Source organism: Mauremys mutica, chromosome 5 (assembly GCF_020497125.1).
Source record: "Mauremys mutica isolate MM-2020 ecotype Southern chromosome 5, ASM2049712v1, whole genome shotgun sequence".
NCBI classification, from domain to species: domain Eukaryota; kingdom Metazoa; phylum Chordata; order Testudines; family Geoemydidae; genus Mauremys; species Mauremys mutica.
Genome location: NC_059076.1, coordinates 84,786,557 through 84,800,873, shown reverse-complemented (window position 1 = coordinate 84,800,873; position 14,317 = coordinate 84,786,557). Strand labels below are relative to the sequence as shown.

Here is a 14,317-nt window from a genome sequence, read left to right as displayed (position 1 = left end):
GCTCTAGTAAAGAGTGGATGTGACCTCTGAATTTCATATTAGAAACAATTAATCTTCTGAGTCTTTCATAGACATTTTTCAATTCCTGGCTTGCGCACCCATACACACAGTATGTATGTACTTGTATTTGCATTTCTCAAAGATATCTGTAATTAGAAAAATATTAAATCATTGCATTAAGTGTCACAGTACAAACAGATTATTTAAGAATATATTGTTTTATTGATCTAGGGAGCAATGTAACAAATTCAACATTTTATAAACAAATTCACAACACTGTAGGGCAACAACCTATTAAGTGTCCCTCTTTTGCATTTTAAATCTCTCCATTTTCTAACATCACCACTATGTTTTCACATGGAAATGTTCACTGTTTAATATTTCTTCAGTTTAAAAATATCTTTAACTATTAAACTTTATTGAAAAATAATGTATATTGTCCAGATAGCTAAAAATAGACCAAGGTTAGGTACATTAAATACATTACCAATATTTCCTATCTGAAAGTATTGTAAGGTGGAGGATTCCAACAATTGGGAGAGAGGTCCCAGGTCCCAGCCAGACACCTCTGCACAAACACCAACCCTCTTTCCTACAGGGATCAGAGTTAACCCCTGGAATATGAACTACACTTAACAATAGAACAACAGTTACCTAACCCAAGCAAACCAGGAGTAGACCTAGGTCAGGATCTCTAGCAGGGGTTATATAGACTTTCTTGCCCCGATAGAGCCACAGCTCCTCCCCCACTGGCTGGCTAGACACACACAGACTCTCTGCCCCATGCCAATGCAATCCCATCCCCTCCCCTTTGGGTCAGTCCAACCTGTGAGCTCAGAATAGTGGTCTCAACTGTCCTGTGAACTCCAGGCTGTGCATTTATGAGTCCCCTTTTGCAAGCAATTGGCTCCCTTCCAAGCAGCTCCAGGTTCAGTCTCTCTCTTTGCCTCAGCTTAGGGCTACTGCTTACTGGCCAGCTTCTTCTTTATTCCTTCTCTAAATCTTCCCAGGCTGATGAACCATCCCACCTCCTGTCTGCTCATTGGCTAAAACCCTTTCAAGTTAATTCGGTGTCCTTGTTTTTGAGGGGCACTCCCCCCACACCCAATCAGGGTTGTGCTGCATGGAGTTGGGGAGAGAAAGAAGAGCTTTCTGCCCAGCCCCACAGTACACAATCATCATAAATTGCCATGATATTTCACTTCTGTGTCAGCTCTTTGTCCACCCTATGAGACTAGCAGTAATTTATGGCTGTGGGTCAAATTCTATTCTCAGTTACTAGGTGTAGCACCAACTGACTCAAGTAGGATTTGGACCAGGGGTTGGATCTCATAGCAGACTTTGACCCTGAATGTCAAATTGTTACAATTATTTGTGCTGGCAATCAAAATTCTCACTTTGTGCAGGCAAACACAGATCCACCTTGTGCTAGTGTAACTTCTCTATTAAGGGAGGTAGCTCAGCATCCAGGCTACCTCGATTTTCTTTTTATCCTAAGGAAAGAAGCCCATCTACTGATTGCTTTTGTGAGTCAAGTGCCAGAAAGTGAACAAAAAATCCATTCTAATAATTTATAACTATTTGTAAAGGCCGTCAGTATCATTTAAATACAGAGGTTTACATAAATCTCAACCAGATTTGACTGTTAGCTGAATGTATTATATCATACTGTATAATACAAGTTATGTTACAAATTAATCTGACAATCAAGGCCACAATAACATTCAAAGATAACTGTGGAAAACACATACATTTTGGAAAATATATTTCTCTCCCTTCAATAGGCACACTGGAAGTCATTTATGAAATTCTCCCCTCATTCACACAGAGATAACTCTATTGAAGCCAGTAAAACTGCACTGATTTAAGTGAGAGGAGAGTTTGGGACATGCCATAAATTGCAGAATGAACTCGATAACAAAAAAAAACAATGTTGGATGAATAATCACTAAATATACTGAACCAGATCCTGAGCTGGTGAAAACTCACACAGCAACACTGTAGACCATAGAGCTAAGTTGATTCACACCAGCTGAGGATCTGGCTCATTCTTTTCAGGTAGCTCCAAATTCACATAAAGATTTCTACATTTAGCCTCTCAAGGCTACAATTCCATGCAAGAACTATAGTTGTCTGATTTCTCTCACATAAGCTATGGAGTTGTCCACCAAAAATATTCTAATGAAGACTGTAACAGTACCTTGTGTTGGCAATTAAGAGACTATGGATGGAAGACCACCTTCATACCCTCACCCTTGGGAGAGTGGAAGCTGGACATGTCCCGCAACTTTTCCTCAAGGGGGAGAAGTCAGTCAGCTGACCATTTCATGGAGCAACATGAATGGTGGTCTCAGAGAAAGTGATGTAAAGTACCAAGACAATGATTAGTAAGGATATAAGATGTTCAAATGTCAACGCTACTTTGATACATCCTGAGCCAACTGAATGGGAGGGAAAGATCATATCCTGAGTTAAATATTTATAGTACAAAAGGCCTAGAGGTTCTGAAATATTTTGATATATTTACAATTCTGTTAAATCTTTTTGTGTGATCAAAGATCAGTGAACTACAGGATATTGCTGAGTACATGTTTTAGGATCTAAAATCCTTGTGAACTTTCTTATGACACACTCTCTCTTCTCCTCTTCAGCTGGATCCAGATGCCCTTATTTGGGCGAAGAATTAGTTCTGAGACCAAACCAAGTTCTTCTCTCTTTTGACTTGTCTCCACCCAAAAGTGCCGTAGGATGATGGCTAGAACAGCTTTCTCTTCCATCAGTGCAAAGCGTTGGCCTTCAGGTTATATTGGAACATAAACAATAGTAATTTAGTACTAAATTATTACTCATAATTACACTTAAAAATTTCCCACAAAATGCAGCATGGGAATAACTGTGCATCTGTAGTCAAAGATTATAAGCCAATATGGGCCAAATTCAGGATAGTACAAATGTTACCAAGAACGGGATTTGTGATAGATCTGTTTCCTTCCATATCTACTGCAGGAAAGAATCAGCTTTAAAATATGCATGGCCTCCAAGCAAGAGGAGCTTAAAGTTGGCCCTGTATCATGGAGGAAAAGCTAATACAAAATGTGACCCTGTTATATCACATATAGGCCTAAATGAGGATGAGGAGGAGAAGGGCTCAGCTCCAGGATCACAGCATATGGACAGCAGGAAGAGGAAGAGCACACATAAAAGGAAAAAAGACAGAGCTTTGTTGATTTTGGTTTTATCCTAAAAGTAGAGTGTGCTGGTGAAATAGGGAGGGGATAAATTAAACAAAGCAAAGGTTTAAGAGAAAAGTGGAGGGGGGAGAAAATAGAAATAAAAAGGAAAAGGAATTAAGCAAATTGACAAGGGTCAGAGACCAGACAGTTAGCCAAGGATTATACAGAAAGAGGCAGAGGATTTTAAAAGTTGTGTTGTGCTGTCTGTGAGAGATATGGCAGTTTCCTGCAATATCTTTAGGAGATGTTACTGTATTAAGTGCATGTATCATTCTGGGTCAGGGATTGTATGTAATTCAACAGGAGAGGTAACCACAGCCTCTCTAGGAACTAAGAACAAGGTGATAAGGCAAATTCACTCAGATAGTAAAGCCTCCAGTGAGTTACCACCACCTGGAGAGGCCCGCATATACTAGTTCAGAATGAGTTCTCCAGAGGCCAACAGACAAAGAAAGGATTTTTGGATAAATAAACAGTCTGAATTTAAACTGACTCAGGGCCTTCTTTCCGATCCAGCAATCAGACAGGACCTGCTGTCCACGGGAAGGGCCCCAGTCCTTAGGGAAGGGTTGGAAGGACTGACACCAACCAGAGCCCTTGAGGAGATGGGGATAATCTTTGATGTGCTAAAAAACTTATGTGTAGGTTCTTTTTTTGTTTTTAATATGTTTTCTCTGTAATGCTTTTATCTTAAGAAAAAGTATGATTGCTTAGAAAAAGCTGTGTGATAACTTATAACGGTGGGTCATTTTGCTGTTTATAGTCTCTGAGGAGAAAATCAAAGCAGCTCTGCTTAGGCAGTCCAAGTTTCTGGGAAATTCACAGTAGGCAGGGAACTCTGCAACCTGGAAAAACCCTGGTCAAGAGGGAGAGAGTCATGAGTCTCCACCCCAGAGATGTGATGGCTGAGGAGCTGGCAGCCTAGAATAGATCATAAGCGGGGAAAAAATGTGCAGTTGCCCTGAACTCTGAGAGTGTCTCTCTCCCTTCCCTCAACCCCTTCTCTGTACATTGTCTATTCAGACTGCAAGCTGCCTAGGCAGGAATCTTTATACCTGGAAAACACCTAAAACAATTTGGGTGCGCTAGAAACAATAATTAGCCTGGTTATGATAAGTTAGTTCCTCTTTCAATGCGCAAAGATCTGATCAAGAATAAAGAGTAATCTTTGGCTTTGTTAGTTTGTTTTGGGTTTGTTTGTTTTTAAATTAACTTCATTTGTATTTGGACTCCTGAGAATGTCTACTATAATTTTGCATTGCTGACAGAAGAGTTGCAACAGCTGTTGCTGAGAGCCTTGCCTACAATGGTGCTTCTGGCATTGAGACCAACTCGTTCAAAATGGAATGAAATCCTGAAAATGAAATGAGATCAGAACAACAGACATTTGCCTTCTTCTCAATACTCTGCACCATTCATAGTTAATGTGGTAGAATAGTGCCTCTGGACTAAGGATCCATAAAGGGACAGCTTCTTTGATGTCACACCAACTATATAACACATACAATTCTCCAAAAGTTGTTTATTTTTGATTATACACAACTGTGTTAGGTGCTTCAGAAAAACAAGCGCAGACACAGTCCCTTCCCTGAACAGCTTACAAGTTTTAGGAGCTCAGTGACCGCCCCAGCAGTTACTGCAGAAGGCCATAGAGGGGTCTTAAATTTTCCCCTCCAGCCTGCAGTCGACCAGGGGTTGGGATCAAAGTATCACCAGCAAACATATCCCATGGGGAGGGAGAGAAAGAGTGTCTCATGCTGTTCCCTAGTGAGCTGTTCAGGTGTCTCCCGGTGACTCTGAAGTCTGACGGGAACCATGTCCAGCCCTTTTGAGCCAGAACTGATGTTAGCATGACACTGAGTTACATGTGGATCAAGTCCCAGTAAGGAGGAAACAAAGTGGACTCTGAAGACCCCCCATGAGAAGAAAGAAAATGTAAATATGACATCAGGCTGAAGAATGAGATGCCAGTAAGAATTGCTCTGCCTCAGTTATTAAGCACACAGGATTGACATTGACATTTGAATGCATAAGCTCTGCTGTGGGTACTGCAGCAAAGGTAACTTCATCTAACCAGACTTAGTGGTAAGTTCAATAACCAAGTATGAAGGCTATCAAGGGGCAACCCTGCTTGGGGCATGCAACACAGCACCCTCCAGCAGCAGGCTACAGGATGACTGGTACCACTGCCTCTGTTTCCCCTTTTTGTTCACCCAGGAAACAGTCTCTCAGTGTCCAATACAAAGCCTGCCTCTCAGAGTAATTTATTCAAATATACTAGTGCATTCATTCCCCCAAAAGCCTTGTAGAAAAACCATTCTTGACAAACCCCCAGTAAACATATAAAGGTGCAACTATTTTTCCATTCCCCTCTTCATGGACAACACCCTCCAGGTTATTCACCTGGGAGTCAACAGCAGCACTGTGTTCTCAGACCCTTTGGCCCCTGATCCAGGGCCCACTCTCCAGGCAATGCACCAGAGAGTGACCAGTCTCATGATTCTTCCCATGGCTCCCCCAAGTCAGGTGTCCCACAAGAGAGCTCCCTGCAGTGTTCTATTCCCCAGGTCTCCCTGTCTGGGGGCCCCACCCCTGCTCAGGGAACATCCCTCCAGAGTCCACCCTCTTGCTTCCAAGCTCGGCTTCCCCTGCCCAAGCTGGATCTTTCCTTTTTGCCTAGGGGCCAATGCCCAAGCCTTCTGCTTATCAGGGTCCCAACTTCAGTCAGTTCTTACCAGCAGTTCTGTTCCAGATGTCCTCAGAACTCAGCTGTATCCACCGGGTCTTCTGTAGCTCTCCCAAGCAATGCTTGACAGCTCTTTCCTGTTGCTTCCTGTCTCTGACTCCTCTCAAGCTCTGATACTGCATGTCTCTGGCTCACCAGGTCTCCTTCCCTCTAGGGCCCAAGTACCCTCTTTTAAGTCTAATGGGGATGGGAGGTCAACTATCCAGTCTTAAGTGCACTAATCTCTTCCTTCGTTAAGGGCCAGTGTCACTCTCCCGATAGAGACCTATTACTCTTCGGCGTTTATCAACTACGTACCAATGCAGTTTCTGGATCCAGCAGAGAAGGGCACATATGCATATGGATGCCTTCCACTAGAATTCTCAGGGAAGAATCGCTCAGGCCTGAATTCCTCAGGGTCTGGGAAAACCTCTGGATCTCTGTGCAGTGCGTAAGTAACAATGACTACCTGTGTACCTTTTGGTATCTTAAATCCTTCTGCAAAAAAAGAATCAACATGCCAGTGAAGTAAGTAGCTTCCTGTAAATGGATACAAAGCACAAAAACAGTTCTTTACTTGTGCAACACCTTGACAGCAGATACTTCTCATAGCTAAAAATAATGAATACAGAAAAGGCTGAGATCTATTACCCGAAAACATCCACAAAACTAACATCCTCCTCCTCCTTAAAAACTCTCTTTTGCAGTGAGCCCTTCAAAAACTTGACAATGTCTAGACTGCTGTTGTGCTGACATAAGAGCCTAATCTGCTAACCAATAGGGTCTTATTGCTTTCTTGTACTCCACATTGGTGTGTCTGCATCCATCTCCCTTGTCTAATACCGGTATGTAGATTGTAAGTCCTTTGGGACAAAGAACATCTTTTTGTACTTTCTTTGTACAGTACCTAGTCTAAATGGGTACATGGCAGGGGCTCCTACACACTGTGAAAATAAAAAATAATAATAAATAAATACTACTACTTACTAATATGGCAATCTTCACTTGTGGTCCGGGCAAAGGATGGAACAGAAGGGAAGAGCCGAAGGGCTTCCTTAACAACACACTCAAGATATCGGAGCTTCTTCAAGTCATCCATTGTGACAGGCCGGTCAGAGTTCCCTGATCAGAATCACAACAGGGGTGTGAGAAACAACTGTCCTAATCAGACTAAAGACTCAAGCTATCTTAAGGGGCTCCCAACTCTCTTAAACGCTGACAAAACTACAACTCCACCACTGGGCTTATGTAACCTTTGAATGGGCTAGAGTTTACATAATTGCCCTTCTCCAGTGCCTAAAAGAACCCAACTCCCATAGAAAAGCACCTGGAGACCCAGAATTCAGTCACTGAGGATTTTCAGCAAGGATTGCACAAGATCAACCTCCCCACATTCAAGTCCAAAAAGAATAAAAGGAATTAACATAATTCTTAAGTACCAACTTTACAAAGACAAAAACATAATAATAATAGTCATAATAACAACTTAATTGCTACAACATAACATGGCTCCTTTATAATCCACATACATGATCTTCGCAGTTATACATAAACAAAAATAAAGAAAACAAATTAAATCTAAACAGGCCAGTCCCCACAGAAAGACAGTGAGAAGAGACTCAGAGTTCCAAAAGCTAAGGTTGAGTTCACCTGAGTCTCAGTTACAATCTGCTGAGTTAGAAGCACTGCAGCAATAACGTCTTTCCTCTTGCTTGCAGAAACTTCCAACTGGAATCCATGCAGACTGTTCCTCTTCCTCTATTGCAATCACTCAGTTAGCTAGCATGAGTGCAGGTATAATAGGCCAGGGAAGGCTAAGACTCCCCTAAGCCAAGCCCTGGCCCTGCCCATGCTCTCCCCTTTCCCCAAGCCGGTGTTGAGGGTGGCTGGGGCCTCTCCAGCTGTGGAGAGCTCAGGGCCATGGCAGACGGGAGGCGTGATGTGGCGGGGCCTCATGTGGAAGGGGTGGGGCCACGTGGCTAGCATCCCCAGGGGCTCATATGCCGGCCATGTTAGCTAGTCAGCTAACTAATTAACTGAGCACTCACTTTAAGTATCCAGATTTAAAAAAAACCTGCTGCAAAATACTTCAGAATTAATGAAAATAGTCTGCTTTCAGCGCCTGTGGCTCAGCTTCTTCCAACCCACACGAGGCACGTGGCCTTTTGTAAAGGAGCTGCCGTGACTACTAGCCCTCATGGAGTTTGAGTCTAGTAACAGGGAACCTATTGAACACACCCAAAATTACCACCCACAATTCCAGAAACTTCTGAGTGTGGAGAGTTAATTGTGCATCTGCCTAGCACCAATGACCCAGACATAACTCATTCCTACCCTCTACAGAGCTCTTAAAGAGATATCTCCCTTTTAGAGCCGTGGGTTACACTTATGGGTTTGAATCATTTATCTAAATATTTATTCTTGTGATTTTCTTCAACTACCATTATTACTTATTATTAAGGCTACAATTTAATCATGGGTATTTTTAGTAAAAGTCACAGACAGGTCACATGCAATAAATACAAATTCACGGTGAAACACCCAGCACCCCCATGTTCATCCTTGTAAAATTATTGTGTGGTATCCAATGCAAAGTTTGTCATGTCGAATGTCTTCAGAAGGCTCATGATGCACTGAGCATTGTTGTTATAGGGATGTTATAGTAATTGCTGTTATAGTAATGTTATAGGTTGAAATTTCATGTATATAGTTATGAGGCTGAAAATGTGTCTTCATGGCTTAAATAAGCCCAGGCAAAAAGTTCATACCTCATCAGGGCATGTATGGGACAAACCCAGGCCAGCCTCACAGGAACAAAGAACACTGGCTTAGACAACATCAAAGGATCTGTTGGACTCTCGAGTGAGTCACCTCCCCCTTCCTTTGGTCAGTTTTGGACTGCGATAAGGTAATGCTCACCTGACTCTGAAGGAGGAGTGGGGGCAAAGCCAAGAGGGAAGAAAGAACGTGATAAAAGGGAGAGACGTTTGCCATGCTCTTCCTATCTCTTCCACCTCCATCTACAGACACCACACCAAGCAACTGAAGAACTGATCAAAGGGGAGAGCCTGGCTGAAGGACAACTAGCCAGGCTATGGTAAGAAACATCTAAGTTTGTAGGGGCACTGAAAGTATTAAGATCAGCTTAGAATGCATTTTACTTTTATTTCATTTGACCAAATCTGACTTGTTATGCTTTGACTTATAATCACTTAAAATCTATCTTTATAGTTAATAAATCTGTTTGTTTATTCTACCTGAAGTAGTGCATTTGGTTTGAAGTATGTCAGAGACTCCTCTTGGGATAACAATCCTGGTGCATAACAATTTCTTTGTTAAACTGACGAACTCATAACTGGACACTGCAAGATGGAAGTTCCTAGGGTTGCGTCTGGGACCGGAGATATTGGCTAGTGTCATTCAGTTGCACAATCCAAGGAGCAGCTTAAATGTCAGAGGCTGTGCGTGAACAGCCCAGGAGTGGGGGTTCTGACAGCAGAGCAGGATAAGGCTGGCTCCCAGAGTCAAGGACTGGAGTGATCTAGCAAATCACCGGTCCAGATAACACCAGAGGGGAACATCACACATGGCCCGCGACCTGTCTGTGATTTTTACTATATATCCCTGACTAAATCTTAGCTGGGAGGGTGGCTAGGGGACCACTGCTCAGGGAGGGCAGGGGCCAGCGGCACCAGCTGTCGGGGGCTAACAAGCGGCAGCTGCTCTGGCTGCCCCCCAGGGCCACCCACCCACCTCCGCTCCCACCACTTGCAGGACCACTGCTCAGGCAGTCCCTGGAGCCAGCTGCTCCAGCCACTGCTGGGGCAGGAGTAGCTATCTCCAGGGTTGCCTGAGGAGTTGGCCCCAGAGCCAGCTGCCTGGGCAGCCCTGGGAGTCAACCACACCAGCTGCTGCAGAAGTCATGGAGGTCGTGGAAAATCATGGAATCTGTGACTTCCAGGACAGACATGGAGCCCTACTGATTATTTGTATTGCAGTAGCACCTAGGAGCCCAAGTCATGGACCAGGATTCCATTGCGATAGGCACGGTACAAAGATACAACAAAGAGATGGTCCCTGCCCGAAAGACTTTGCAATCTAAGTGATCTGTCATAATTCCCTTAGCATCAAGCCAACCACCACTGATATATCTTTATACACAGAAGAGTTACAGCATGTACTGTGGCAGGGCAGGTGTTTATTTTCCTTTATTCTCCAATCTCTAGATAGAAATGTCTGTTAAACCATATACTGTCAGTGCAAACTTACACCCACATCCAAGGAAAGAGTAGAAACTTACCAAACACTTCATCCAATTCTCTGTGAACTTTCTTCTGGGCATCAGGATGACATCCAAGTAAGTAGATGGCCCAGTTCATAGCAGCAGCTGTTGTATCATGCCCCTAGAGGTACAGATTTACTCAGATGTTCAGATCTGCATTATCCTGATGAATATGAAATTAAATATATTCAAGGAATTAGGGACATTTTAGTGATGTAGCCTAACTGTACAGATACAGAAGAAAAGGTAAGAATATATGAATCCATGTAAAAATCTGATACCTACGATTGAACAGGAAATAGCTAGTTGTGTAATATAATGGATAGAGACTAAAATGAGGGGGGGATCATAATGTTAACAAGCAGAAGTCTCTTTGCCATTCCTCTTCTATTACTTAGCTACTCTGTTTTGACTGGGTGAAGGGTCTTCCTCTGCATTCAGACTCTGAGGAAGAGGTTTGCTATTGCTTCCTTTTAGACATTAGCTGGTTGACCCACTAAATCTCTCTGGACAGTCACAATAATTTAAACATTATAGAGTAATCTTAAAGTCACTATTTTTCCCCACAGTCAATTGTTGGAGGGGCATTTACCTTTCTTCACTGCTTTACAATGAAATATAAAGTATACAAAGTTACTCACTTATCTTTTTCATCGTGGGATTGTAAATACAGTATTACCATCAATTACCACAAGAGGGCATAGGAATATAATTTCCCTAAAATTATATGTTATAAACATAAAACTGATCCAGTCAGGTACTGTAGGCTAACAAAAACAAGGGAATGTTCACTAGCAACAGATTTTGTCAATATCTTAATTTTAATCAAATTTGCTGTAATCAAGCCCCAGATTAATAGTGATCATGGTACAATTAATTCCACTGCCTCTGGGAGTAAAGACTTACACCAGCAGAAAAACAAGCAATACAGCAGTGAATCAGGCCCAATGTGATCATTTCCAGTTATCCTGTGTCACAATGGATATAACAGGAATGAAAAGGGACTAAAGACACCTAACAACGTGATTAGTAGCATGGAGATATTTCAATGTGAGAACAGATTAGGACCATTCATATCAGGTGCTGCAATTGCTATATTTCTAGGTATATATCTGTCTAGTCTATGTAAATATTATACAGCTTCCTCACTAACAGCCTGCTCCAAAGTCCATTCAAGTCAATGGAAAGACTCCCTTTGACTTGGATAGGCTTTGAATGAGGACCTATGGGTCCAGACCTGCAAACCCTGGCTCCTGGCAGTAGTTCCATAGTAGTCATTGGACTATCGGTGTGAGGGGGGACTGCTCAAATGTGCCATGGTTTGCAGGACTAGGCACATAGTTCTACCAATGGACTTCAATCCTGATTTGGAAATGTGTAACTTTCCACCACAACATTGCAACTCACAATATTGAAGATTTCTTGCTCTGGATATATTTTTTGTTCTGAAGAATGAGATTCTATACTGCAATGTGTGCATCAAGCTCTTCTTACATTGCTCCGACACTATTACAGTTATGACTGAATCATAAAAGTAAAGCTTCTGTTCCAGTAAGAGTAAAACTTCAGTTCTGTAACAGATCTCAAGCTCTGAAAGTCTACAGCTCCTTGGGGTACCTCAAACATGAAAGTATCCACTTCCTCTCGAATATCCATGTAGCTCAGTCTGTTTCCTTTGTCATCAGTTGCATTCAGAAGCATATCAAGAAAAGCTCTTCTCTTTTTGGACCCACTTTGTTCACATTTGCCTTCAAAGTCAATTTTATGTTGTTCATGTATCTTTATTTCATGGGATTTTTCTGCAATAACCTTTAATATAAAAATGTATATATAGTTCATGGCTTAAATTCCACAATCTAATGATGTGTGGCCCCTGTTTGTATGCACTTTAAAATAATTTTTATCCCACATATTTAAAAATTCACTGTATCCCTGGCTCTATACCAGAGGTGGGCAAACTATGGCCCGTGGACCGGATCCAGCCCCTCCGGGCTTTGGATCTGGCCCACGGGATTGCCCCCCGTGGAGCCATGGGGCCCCACGCCACTCTCAGAAGCAGCCGGCACTATGTCCCTGCGGCCCCCAGGTGGGGGGGACAGAGGGCTCTGTGCATTGTCCTTGCCTCCAACTGCAGCCAATGGGAGCTTCGGGGGAGGTACTTGGAGGTGCAGCAAGGGAAGTACACGCAGCCCTCCCTGCCCACCGCCAGGAGCCGCAGCGCTTCCTGGAGCTGCGCGGTGTGGGGCCAGGGCAGGCATGCAGGGAGCCTGCCTGGCCCTGGTGCACACTGCTGCCACCCCAGAGCCACTTTAGGTAAGCGGGACCGGGCCGGAGCCCGAATCCCCTCCTGCACCCCATCCCCCAACTCCTTCCCCAAGCCCCCTGCCTGCACCTCACATCCCTCCTGCACCCCAGCTTCCTGTCCTGAGCCCCCTCCCGCAGTCCACACCCCTCCTGCACCCCACCCTGAGCCCCCTCCTGCACTCCACACCCCTCCTGCACCCCAACCCCCTTCCCTGAGCCCCCTCATGCACTCCACACCTCTCCTCTGCCCCAATCCCTTGCCCCGAGCCCCTTCCTGCACACCGCACCCGTCCCAGCCCTATATACTATTTCCCCACCCAGATGTGGCCCTCGGCCCAAAAAGTTTGCCCACCCCTGCTCTATACTATGCATTGGTTGGTGGTAGAAAGGGATCTATACCATCCCCCTAATACTTGTTTCTCTATTGCATGCTGAGTTTGCACTCATCCATGCAGTGAATCATATATATTCTGAAGTTTTATGTCCTGCTTTTTCACAAACAGGCTACTTATGAGTATGAACCTAGTGCTACAGACAGGAACACTTTGTTGACTCCTTGCTTTGATTGTTCTTCATTTCTGAGCCTCAGCACAGTGCTGCTGCCTTAGCAGGTAACATCACAATACTGTATAGTAACGTGACATTGCACAGAATGCAAATCAGCACCAAAGGGATGAAAAATCCCATTCAGATGTGGTACCTAATTCTCCTGGCCTTTTCATAGGTGTATCTCCATTGAATGACATGGAGCTACAGTGATTTAAGGGCTGATTCCTGCACCACTGAAGACAATGTGCACAGGGACTGGCTCTAAATGAGAGGAAAATCAGGCCCTGTGACTGAACTTTCTTCTTTAAAGGGCAAATTCTGGTCTCAGATATGGGTGCACAGCTTCCATTAACTCAACTTCCTGTCACCACAGAATCTGGTCTTTAGGTATTAATCAGTTTGTATTGCTTGATTAAAACAGATTTAAAAATAAAGGTAGGGCAGTTTTTAAACTCTTTATTTAAAGCATGGAATAATAAAGAGTCTTGGCATTTGCAACAGCTGTGATTTTTACAGCTGTTACAAGACTAATGGTGAAGTGCTAGATTATTTTAAGCTGTTCAGTACACTGTATGTTAAGAGAATTAAGATAATTTTCTATGGCTTCCCCTCCTCCTCCAACTAAAGTATACTAGTATAAATGATTATACTATTCCCATGTAAGGGTTACCCATTAGCTGAAACCAATAGATTCTAAGTTATTGCATCTTTTCCTTCAGGGCATTCCTTTATGGCCTGAATACGATAAACATTCTGTTTTCCTATCCCAGACACATTGCTCAGAAAAGGTGATGTTTCCAATGGTTGAATGCCCAGCCACCAAATGCACAATCTGAAATCTCAATATTTACTACAGTATTTCTCTCCATTGACTGGGACACAATAAAAAAAGGAATAACAGGTTACATTGTCAGTAAAAATGTGAAGAATCTTGAGACTTCTATTATGTTCCCTTCCTTCTTGGAACATATAGTACATAAAGTCAGGCCAAAGCCAAGGACACCTTTGTCTCTGTTGAAGGACGTCACTCATCCTAGGGTAACAAAAATAACATTAAATTATAGTTATTTCTGAAAAACATCCCCAACACATCCACAAGAGCCTAACAGTGTCTAAATTTCCTGGTCCTGAACACGATGATGTAAGTACCATCTGATGTTGCAGACACAATAATTTTGTCTAGTCCTCAGGGATGCCATCAATCCACTTTTTATTATTAATTAT

General features: G+C 43.1%; 1 protein-coding gene across 1 annotated transcript in view; it reads right to left on the bottom strand.

The window, feature by feature from the left end:
* Positions 1 to 312: 312 nt before the first annotated feature.
* LOC123371619 (cytochrome P450 4V2-like) overlaps positions 313 to 14,317 on the bottom strand; it is a 48,839-nt gene continuing 34,834 nt past the window's right edge. Inside the window, exons 7-12 of the mRNA XM_045019398.1 lie at positions 14,000 to 14,126; positions 11,858 to 12,049; positions 10,259 to 10,361; positions 6,946 to 7,080; positions 6,277 to 6,456; positions 313 to 2,794 (exon numbers count right to left, since the gene is read on the bottom strand). Coding sequence (XP_044875333.1) covers positions 2,622 to 2,794; positions 6,277 to 6,456; positions 6,946 to 7,080; positions 10,259 to 10,361; positions 11,858 to 12,049; positions 14,000 to 14,126 — 910 coding nt within the window. The 3' untranslated portion in view covers positions 313 to 2,621. The remainder of the gene's footprint in view (positions 2,795 to 6,276; positions 6,457 to 6,945; positions 7,081 to 10,258; positions 10,362 to 11,857; positions 12,050 to 13,999; positions 14,127 to 14,317) is intronic.